The sequence below is a fragment of the Xenopus laevis genome, chromosome 4S (assembly GCF_017654675.1).
Source record: "Xenopus laevis strain J_2021 chromosome 4S, Xenopus_laevis_v10.1, whole genome shotgun sequence".
NCBI classification, from domain to species: Eukaryota; Metazoa; Chordata; class Amphibia; order Anura; family Pipidae; genus Xenopus; species Xenopus laevis.
In genome coordinates, this window is record NC_054378.1 from 7887331 (window position 1) to 7898089 (window position 10759).

General features: G+C 43.9%; 1 protein-coding gene across 2 annotated transcripts; it reads left to right on the forward strand.

Moving 5' to 3' along the window:
- The first annotated feature begins 315 nt into the window (after positions 1–315).
- ifitm10.S (interferon induced transmembrane protein 10 S homeolog) lies at positions 316–4700 on the forward strand. Of its 2 annotated transcripts, none has more exons than XM_018260127.2 (3): positions 316–504; positions 1664–2061; positions 4127–4700. In XM_018260127.2, the coding sequence occupies exons 2-3, from the start codon at positions 1801–1803 to the stop codon at positions 4274–4276; spliced, it is 411 nt and encodes a 136-aa protein (XP_018115616.1). In that variant the 5' UTR covers positions 316–504; positions 1664–1800; the 3' UTR covers positions 4277–4700. The 2 variants fall into 2 exon arrangements, with proteins under 2 accessions (XP_018115616.1, XP_041416824.1); XM_041560890.1 differs by lacking the exon at positions 316–504 and adding an exon at positions 561–1233.
- The last annotated feature ends 6059 nt before the right edge of the window (positions 4701–10759 follow it).

The window sequence follows — 10759 nt, forward strand, 5'->3', positions numbered from 1 at the left end:
ACTGGCAAGAAGGTAATTTCTATAAAAGGCTTCTATAGAGGCCACCGTGTGTGTATTCAATCGTTTTACTGCATTATGTGCCATTGATCAATACTGATTTGCATGGATTATCATGCACTGTGGATAAACAAACACAGGAGGACAATGTGAATGCATGAAATATTCATTGTGTAACTCCTTCCCTTGCTTGTGTGTGTGTGTTGTGTTGTTGTATAGAGAGGTTACAATGCTCTCTCTTTTCATTTATCTCATCCCTCTCTGTTTGTCCTCCTCCTCCCCTCCTGCGCTCTCTTTCCCCTTCTCTTCTTCTTTTTCCCACCCCCTCTCTCCCCAACGTTTCTCCTCCCTCCTCCTTTTCCGTGTGGTCTATCGGACTGATACAGACAGTCTCTTGTTTTAAGACATGCAGCTGTTCCTTTCTGCACTCTATCCCTGGGGACACCCACTTGTCACAGACAGACGGACAAAGGGGTCATAACGACAGTAAGACCCCCCCCCCCGGAGGTGAGAGGACACCGCATATTAGGCATTGGATGCGGCGCTGTGTGTGGGTATGATGGGTACCACTCTGCAGAGGTCCAGAGAATGCTCCATTGGATGCTCTGCAGAGGTCATAGAGGGATACTTGATACAAAACAAGGTTGTGCTGTGGGTTTGTGTTGGGTGGTGGAAGCTCTACAAGGGTTATTGTAAATCTGTCTCTACTAGATACTTACCTGCCAGGGAGGTCACATCATCGTAAGGCTTATGAACGTTAGTTACAGGTGCCCCACCAGGCAGAGCTCCATCAGACACTCTCGGTGGAGCTGTAGGTGGGATAGGACCACTGAGAGACTGCACAGTTTTGTTGAGAGTGTTGCTATAGAGCCTCAGATGCAGACCGATGCTCTGGTATCCCAGGCAGTTTGATGCTTGGACATTGGGTGCAGTGAATTGTGACTGATGCAGTGCAGTACTCGGCAAGGTGTTTGATGCAGTGTAATAGTGTTACATGATGGATGGGCAACCGTTGTAAGTGCTTTGTAAGCAGTGCAGCAATCGATAAGCTTTATGGCTCCCCGTGAAGCCATGGCAGAGGAGAGGGTCACCCGGAGGTGTCCATGGAGCGTGATGTTCTTCAACCCTGGGTGGAAGGTGATCAATAAGAAGCAGCCAGCTCTGGTGTGTAGTGGGAAGCCCTACCTAGTGAGACACTGAGATTAAATATGTTGCATTCTTGGAGCTGAGGTTGCAGTAAGTTGTTTTTATTCTGGTTACCATCAAGTAGGGTTAATCCTAGAAAGACATCTTGTTGGGCGCTGAATGAAGAAGCAAGCACAGCAAAGTGTTGGCTGCAGTATGTGATTCTGCAGGCTTATTGATAAGTTGTGTTGCACCGCCTGCAATGCCTGGGAGCACAGCAATGAATACGAGTGCGTGTGTGTGAGAGTCAATTTATCATGTCACCCAACTGCTTATAGATATTCTGCAGCTTTGTAATGTGGTAGGGCAGGGGTCCAAAACAAAATGCATTAACTTATTGGAGTAAATTCTTACATTTTAATTTTTTCTTCTTAAAACGTTATTTTTTTCCATTGGAATGTAATTTTCTTCATACCTCCCACTTAGAGATGCTTCTTGTACCTGTTTTTTTGTCTTTATTTCCTCTCTCTCTTCCCTACAGTTTCCCTACCCTTTGTTTACCACGGCAAGCCCTGCTTGCTCCTTGTGGGCAGGGTTTAGCTCCTTGTGGGCGGGGCTTCCAATTCATTACAAAGCTGGGACTAACTCCAAACGGCTGCTCTACCTCTTGTGCTGGTCATGGAAAACAAGGCTTACAAGGGCGACGGGACATGGCCACCACCTCATTGTAAACACACACTGGAAAGGGAAAAGAAGAAGACCAAACCTCCCCCAGGCACTGCCTCGGTGGCAACGGGAAAGAGTGGACCACCTGTTACTGTGATCGAGATTTCACCCGAGACAACAGAAGTCAACGATTATTACCTTTGGTCCATCTTCAACTTTGTTTACCTGAACTTCTGCTGCCTGGGCTTCATTGCATTAGCCTATTCCCTCAAGGTAAGTAAGGGGCCATTGTGGTGCCCATTGGAGGATCTCTTCTGTGGTTCCATCACCTTTTTCTGCTACTACTGTCATTGTCTTTGAAAGGGAAAGCACAGAGGGGTGTCTGGATATAAACTTAAAGCTTAAAGGATATATGGGTAATAGATTTAATTATCCCACAGATATTCCCATTGTAATGTTATTCTGTACAGCCAAGGGTTATTGTATGCCCATTTGTATAAATAAATAAGAGAGAGAGCTGCCATATTGTTTACTTCTGCTGATGCATGTAATAGAACACAGCTACAACAGCGTAACCCTTTCCCTGCCAACCAAATAAATAAAGAAATGACATAATGCCATGAAAAAGCAAAATCTACATTGCCCGCATTTTAGTTCGATCAACGGGGAAACATGGGGTGCCTTGCAAAGTGCAATGGTAAAGAGCAATGGTAGAGCTGCAGGGAAAAGGTTATTGACCAATAACTGCTGCTGATGTCAGTGTCAATGGAAAAATAGCATATGCATATTTTCGGGTTTTTTTGAAAGCCCAGGATCAGTTAAAAAAACTCCTACCCTCCTACCCTACATAGACCACCTCCCTCCTCCCAGTGGCGTAACTAGATGTTGCTGGGCCCCACAGCAGATTAATTTTAGGGCCCCCAACATATCCAGTGTTTGTCCTGTTTTACCAATATATGTTCAAATTGCTCATCAATGAGAGCCTCATGGGGCCCCCTGTACCTCCTTGGCCCCCCTGCAGCCGCAGGGTCAGCTTCCTCTGTAGTTACACCCCTGCCTCCTCCCCCAAGCCTAAATGTTACCCCCTTTTACTTACTTCGGTAATCTTCGGAATGAGACCGGCGCTGAAATGTTCGTGAGTTTCGGCGCATGCGTAGTTGTCACAAAACAGAAAATAGTGCCGTTCTCTTTCCGAAGATTTCTAGAAGATGGTACCCGTGAACTACGATGCCTGGATCTGCACCGAGGGGTAAGTAAAACGTTGGGGGCATTTGTCCCGGGGTAACACTTAGGCTGAGGGGAGGAGAGTTTTTTTAACTTTAGGGTTGAATTCTCCTTTCAGTGCACAGTGCATAAAGGGCAAAATGTGGGTGGCCCAGTGAGACCTACTAAAAATGGCATGGGCTCCAAAAATCTAGAAGCCCCAAGCCAAAAGGCCCTAATGGCATCCAGAATAGATTGACTTTCTTTGCCCGAAGGCTAGGGTAAGTCCCCCGCAAAAAAGGCACAGGTGGGGGGCAAGGGTATTCAGACTCTCCTTCGCCTCATGGCTAGGGAGAGTCCTTTTCACCCTGGGTTCTGCCGAAGCTTCCCCCAGGGCACCAAAACCTGGGCAGAACCCAAAAGGACTTACTGCACCACTGCGGTGATACAGAATGTGGACACACATATAAAAACATAAATAAGTGCCATGTGTAAAAGTGCTAAAGTGCAATAAGGGATAATGTGCCATGGTATCGCTCCGGCTGGGCAACTGAATAAAAAATTGTCTCACTGGCCAAAAGGCTGGAGTGAAGAACAGGATTCAGTTCGGGATTCAGGCAGGATTCAGCTTTTTTTCAACAGGATTCGGATTCGGGCAAATCCTTCTGCCTGACCGAATCCAAATACTAATTTGCATATGCAAATTAGTTACAGGGAGGGAAATCGCATGTTTTTTTTGTCACAAAACAAGGAAGTAAAAAATGTTTCCCCCCCCCTACTTTGCATATGCAAATTAGGAATCGGGTTCTGTATTCGGCAGAATATTTTGCCAATGATTTGGGGGTTCGGCCGAATCCAAAATGGTGGATTCGGTGCACCCCTAGAATAAAAGCTAAATAAATTAGCTTTAGCAAATGTGCAAGACCCAATCGTGAGTCAGGCATCCCCCTTAGGCGACACCATTTTATGGAGCTACGGCCCCTGGCCAAAGGATCAAGTGTTTCTCTGAAGATACTACACTTGATCTGAGCCAAAAGCTTTACATAAGGTCATCTGGTACTTTCTAGTACTGACTAGTCAATGTGTTAATGTTCCACGCTGCCGGCCTTACCCAATCCTGTTATTCTTTCCATAGGTGCGAGACAAGAAGCTGTTGAATGATCTCGCTGGGGCTGTGGAAGATGCAAAGACGGCACGAGCCTTCAACATAACAAGCTCAGCTCTAGCCACACTCTGCATCATAATCCTGCTGCTCTACCTGCGGTCCCCACCTGCTCACTACTAGGGTCACAATATGATCCCTGTAGCCAAACTCTGAGGCATATCCAGGCCCTATTGACAGAGACAAGACATGATTAGAAAGATATCTATCTCTCAGAGCAGCAAGCAGTGAGCACAGAGTTCTCTTCATTTAACCCTTACTCCTTTATACACCCCCCTCCGGAACTCACTGTGATATCATTATTCCACTCCACAAGGCAGCCTCCCGATTGGCTGATGGCAGCTAATATGCAACATAGCAAAGGAGGGCGTTTTACCTTGTCGGCAGCACAGAGTTGGGAATTCCCTCACGTGAGACTGGGCTATTCGTTGAGCTCATTCCTTTCCTGTGCCGAATCCAAAATGACCATGCCTGTGAATTTCAATTGTCAGCTCTCTGGGTAGCTGATTACATCACATTAAATAAAAAAACATTTTTTTTTCCTAAATTGTGTTTTTTGTTCTTCCTAAGAGATGGCAGCAGGTCAATTTGCATTGTTGATGCTAACTTTGTAAGAATGTTGCATTTATGTTAATTATATAGTGAATAAAGTGCCCCCTCTTGTAAATCATAAGGATATTATAAGTTACCGAGGAGTTTCATGACCATATAAAAGTACGAGGCCGAAGGCCGAGTGTTTTTATACAGGTCATGGAACTCCGAGGTAACTAATAATATCCTCATATTTTGCAAGTGGGGGTACTTTATTTATTATAATACACAAGTTTCAGTGAGTCATGTGACAGAAATGACATCAGAACTCACCGTTTATAACTGATGACATCAGAACTCACCGTTTATAACTGATGACATCAGAACTCACCGTTTAGAAGGATATAATTTACAGGATATTCATGGCTTTTGTGTATTATAACAATATTATAGACCCTATCACAAAAATTGGTTGCGCTCAAACTCTAATCCCCCTTCTGTGAAATTGATTAAATCGGGCTAATAATTGCCACCGCTCACCCTGTAACTTGGTGGGCCTAGATGCAGATGCCCCGGACCTTTCACTTATTCAATGTATATTCACAGGCATTTAATATATACAGGTCACTCACCGCTTGAAGTCCCTGGTCCGGGTGCAGCAACCCGAACCCGCAGCTTTGGGAGACGCGACAGTCAGTAAAATCCAATATTGCGCAGATCAGCAGACAGCGGTGGTTTTAAAAGGCTTTATTTCCCCAACAAATCACCTAACGTGTGCCTATGGGTATATGTGATGACACACAAAAAGCGTTAGGTGATTTGTTGGGGAAATGAAAGCTTTTAAAACCACTGCTGTCTGCTGATCCGTGAAAGTGCGTAACATTGGATTTTACTAATTATAACAATATTCTCTTGTAGTTAACAGTCATTTTTTTTTATAATGAAAGATGCAATATTTTGAAATACGTTAAAGGGATGGTTCACCTTTCAAATACTTTTTTCCATTCAGTTTTTTCAAATTGTTGACTTTTTTCAATTGCTTTGTTTTTTACTGTTTTCCCAAGTTTAATGTTCGTGTCTCCAGTGTCTGTCTGGCAGCTCAGTGATCCAGGAGCATCTGAACTAGGGATGCACCGAATCCACTATTTTGGATTTGGCCGAACCCCCCAATACTTTATGAAAGATTCGGCCGATTACCGAATCGAATCCGAACCCTAATTTGCATATGAGGGAAGGGGAACATTTTTTTTTACTTCCTTGTTTTCTGAAAAAAGTCATGCTATTTCCCTCCCCGCCCCTAATTTGCATATGCATATTAGGATTCGGTTCGGCCGGGCAGAAGTATTCAGCCGAATCCGAATCCAGCTGAAAAAGGACGAATCCTGGGCGAATCCCGAACTGAATCCTGGATTCGGTGCATCCCTAATCTGAACTGTTAACATTTTCTACATTTAGTTGATACAATTAGTTGATCCATTTCTCAGCAGCATCTCTGGAGTATGAGCAACTATTGTATCAATTCAGCTGCCTGTAATGAAACCCAGAGATTCCGCTCAGCAGAGACAAAGATAAGGAATGTATCAACTAAATGTATCAATTTAGAACAGTTACAGAGTCGGCGACCCCCCCTAAAGGCTTTAGAAAATGAAAAATGTAACTTTACACTTCAAGATTAGATAAATGGTCACAAATAGAAAGTATTTGGAAAAACTCTTTATTTCTGATGAACTATCTGAAACCAACTGAACTGAAAAACAGTGTTTGAAGGTGAAGAACCCCTGTAAAGGAGAAGGAACTGGTGCATCCAATTTGTTAGCCCTTCCAGTGATTACAATTGGTAAACTTAGACCCCAGGTTGGTGCTCTTCTTCACTGAAAAATACACTGGGATTGGGGTTCCTATTCGAGTGAGTGCTGTGCAGCCATGTCTCCTGTGCCAGTGATCACTTATGGCTGCCCCGGGCTGTGCACACGTGCAGTAGAGTAAAATTGGAACCCACAGTATATATATATATATACACACACACACACACACACACACACACACACACACACACACACACAAAATAGCAAGCTCCACTGGGGCAGGGACTGATTGCTGCAGAAAATGTTCCTATGATGCTAATATAGAGCACCTCTGGGCATAATTCTGCACAGACAGCTGCTTTATGAGTATGAATATTAACGATCGATGTTCCCCTAAGATTTACTTTACCTATGTTGTAAACAGTGGTGTTCTAAGACAAACCCATCCTCACCCAAAAGGCGATGTCTGACCCTTTATAAGGGGTCTGCAACTTGGGAAGTATACATCTAGCATGTGTCATCCGTGCAGGGGATCTGGGCAAATTGGTGATGTAGAGGCAGATGAGATTCAGTGAACATAAAAAAGTTTGTATAAAATATAATAAACTTGCAATTTATGATTGCAAAGCACAGAGCCACATGCCAATACCAGCGGAGAATGTGCCAGTCAAAGCTTGTTATGCCTTGTGCTCATTTATACATATGTTGTGTGCCAATTATGCCCACAACCGAATCCTGGATTCAGCACATCCCTGATTTGTTTCACCCTTTTTATTAACCTTCTGGTCTTCAATGTCAAACCTTACTGATCATTTAGCTGCAATCTGTTCGACTGCATCAACCTGCTTTGTTTGTGTGTGTTTTGTGAAAACATCCTGAACCCTAATTGTACATAATCAGCAAACACAACGCTTAGACAACTGCAAGCTCATTAATGAACACAAAGGTTGAACACTGAGTTAAGGATTTTCATCCAAAAAAAAAATCAATTTTTAGCACCTTTTCAGTGTATATCTTCATAATATAGTCCAGAGAGTGATGCACTCAAAAATGGTAGGGATATGCCCAGGTGCTACTGTATCTAATGGTTCATGTAACAGTATTGTAGTATATAGGTGCACACTGAAACGTTAAAGTAAAGTGAGAAAAATTAAAATGTATTTGTCAATGTTTTGGTCATTTTATGAGACCTTCCTCAAGACATAGAAACGTTGACAAATACAATTTTTTTTTTTTCACTTTACTTCAAGGGGCCGATTCATGAAGCTCGAGTGAAGGATTCGAATTAAAAAAACTTCAAATTTTGAAGTGTTTTTTGGGCTACTTCGACCATCGAATGGGCTACTTCGACCTTCGACTACGACTACGAATCGAACGATTCGAACTAAAAATCGTTCGACTATTCGACCATTCGATAGTCGAAGTACTGTCTCTTTAAGAAAAACTTCGACCCCCTACTTCGGCAGCTAAAAGCTACCGAAGTCAATGTTAGCCTATGGAGAAGGTCCCCATAGGCTTGCCTGAGATTTTTTGATCGAAGGATATTCCTTCGATCGTTGGATTAAAATCCTTCGAATTGTTCGATTCGAAGGATTTAATTGTTCGATTGAAGGAATAATCCTTCGATCGTTCGATCGCAGGATTTGCGCTAAATCGTTCGACTTCGATATTCGAACGATTTTAGTTCCTAGTCGAATATCGAGGGTTAATTAACCCTCGATATTCGACCCTTCATACATCTGCCCCTAAGGGTAGGACGACACGGGCATTTTCTGTGCGATCCGACGCGCTGCGTAAAAACGCAGGCGTCATGTCAAATGCGACGGAAGTAAGGTGTCGCTTTGGATCAACGCTGCAACACCATCCGACGTTTGTAGATCTTACCTTGATTCCATCGCATCTGACTTAACGCCTGCCTTTTTGCGCAGCGCATTGGATCGTACGGAAAACTCCCGTGTAGTCCTACCCTAAGTGTGCATCTATATTCTACAATTTATTAAAAATATGTCATGGTTTTAAAGTTATTTCAAAATATCACTGCAGTTAAACGCAGTGTTTGTTTAACCTCTCTGACTCCTGGAATAATGTAGCAGAGGTCAGTTCTCCTCCAGGGTCTGTTAATCAGCTGCTTCTGATGCACTGGAGTCAGAACCAGGAATGCTGAGAATATAAACAAACAGACTAATACTGTTTTCAGTGGTTGAGGATCTGTTTAATTCACTTGTACACTCCTGTTTTTCTCCTTTATTTTATATTGGCATCATGTAGCCATCTGCTATACCATAAAAGTATCTAACGGGCAAGTAAATCCTTCCAAAATAGTAGGCTGACATTACATATCATATGAACAGAGGTACTGTACCAGTCTGGAGCTACAATATAACCCTAAATAAGGGAGAATCCATGACTCTGAGTTACCTACAGATATTCAGTGCCCTTGTGGAGTCTTTGACAAGCCTCAAATGGAAACAGCACCAGTTATAAATAGGGTTGCCACCTGGTCGGTGTTTTATAGGCCTGGCCGTTAAAAATTATGGTTGATCCCAATGTTGTAAATAGGGAAAAGAGATAAATATATAGGAAGGCCATTTTTTTCCAGAAAAGGTGGCAGTTAGTTATAAACCATTTTAAAACATATCCCATTTGTGATTGGTTCTTTGCCAGCTAGCATTTGCTGCAGCAATAATAACCACTATTATAACACAAGCTACCACAGTATACTTGCTCTGAATTATATGTACAGTGAAAGGTAATTCTTCTTATCCACCTACTCGTCTGCTTGACCAGCCACAGCAACTGTTGCCTGGCAGAAGGGTAAAGGCTTCTATACTGAAAGGTTGTGGGGGCATACGGTCTAATACGGTAGATTTGTGTGACTTTTTTCTGCTTGCTGTCTGTCAGACCCTGCTTTATTACATAAAGCCTACTCAGGCCCGGATTTGTGGAGAGGCCACCAAGGATTTTAGGGGGCGGCATGCTGCCCAACCACTCCTACTTTGGTTCAGAAACACTGGGGATGAGCAGGAGAGACGATAGTTTTTAAAATTACCTGTACGCCAATCCCCATTGCTCTGGTCCTGATGATGAAAATTTGATTGAATAAAAGGGAGGGGCGACAAATGACAGCGGGGCTAGGGGCGCCTGCCAGGGCCGGAACTAGGGGTAGGCAGAAGAGGCACTTGCCTAGGGCTCAAAGGTACAGGGGCGCCAGGCATGTACCTCTTCTGAAGCCTTCCTCTAGCTCGGACCGCTATGTTCAGAAGCTGTGGCCGCAATTCTATGTAGTTTACAGTCTTCTGCGCAAGCGCACTAGCGCGTTTTCTGTGCACGCGCTCTTCCTTGCAGCTCGCACACCTTTGTGCATGCGCGAGCGGCGGGGGCGAAGTAGTTGGCCAGGTTGCCTAGGGCATATCTCTCAACATTTTGGAAGTAAAAAGAGGGACAAAAATTTTTTTTTTCGCACGTAGCGTAGCAAATTTTTTGACCACACCCCTTTCTGTGGCCACACCCCCTAATTACCATGTTTGTTTTACAAAATTTGGCAGGTTATGAAAGTTTGAAAATATTTCTCCTTATCTAAACTGTGTTTTTGTGTCTCAAAATTGTTACAAAGTATCTTATTTGCACCCGTTAGCTGTTCTGGGCTCTCTGCTAAAAGCCAATTAAGTGAGAAACTTTGTTTCTTTTTCTGGCTGTTCAGCGCAGAGAAAAGAGGGACTTTCCAGTACAAATGAGGGACTGCGGGTTGAGCTGTCAAAAGAGGGACTGTCCCTCCGAAAAAGGGACAGTTGGGAGGTATGTAAGGGCCTAGGGCGCCCGGCCGAGTAGGCCCGGCACTGGCGCCTGCTATGTAAATCCAGCCATGATCCTACTAAACGCTGACCTTGAGATTAGGGAGGCTGCTTTGGGAACCAGGTCGAAACTGAGAGTCAAAATATGCCTGGTATTCCAAATACACAGAGCCCCAAACAACCCCACACAGGCCCAGTAACTGATGACTGTCTATGGCCTCTCAGCTGCCCCTCTGGCATTTGCAAAAATCTACAGACTGTCAGTCTGGGCCTAGTGGGTACCCTTGGTCAATATCATACATTGGGATGGTGTGTACTTATATACAGGGCTGTATTTAGGTCAAATGCCGTCCTAGTGAGGATGCACCGAATCCAGGATTCGGCTTTTTTCAGCAGGATTCGGATTCGGACGAATCCTTCTGCCCAGCTGAACCAAAGCATATGCAAATTAGGGACGGGGAAAGAAATTGCGTGACTTT

Bases quoted from the DNA above. Each gene is read 5' to 3' on its own strand.
- ifitm10.S (XM_018260127.2), top strand. From the start codon at position 1,801: ATGGAAAACAAGGCTTACAAGGGCGACGGGACATGGCCACCACCTCAT. The intron at 2,062-4,126 runs GTAAGTAAGGGG...TTCTTTCCATAG, and splicing joins CATTAGCCTATTCCCTCAAG to GTGCGAGACAAGAAGCTGTT.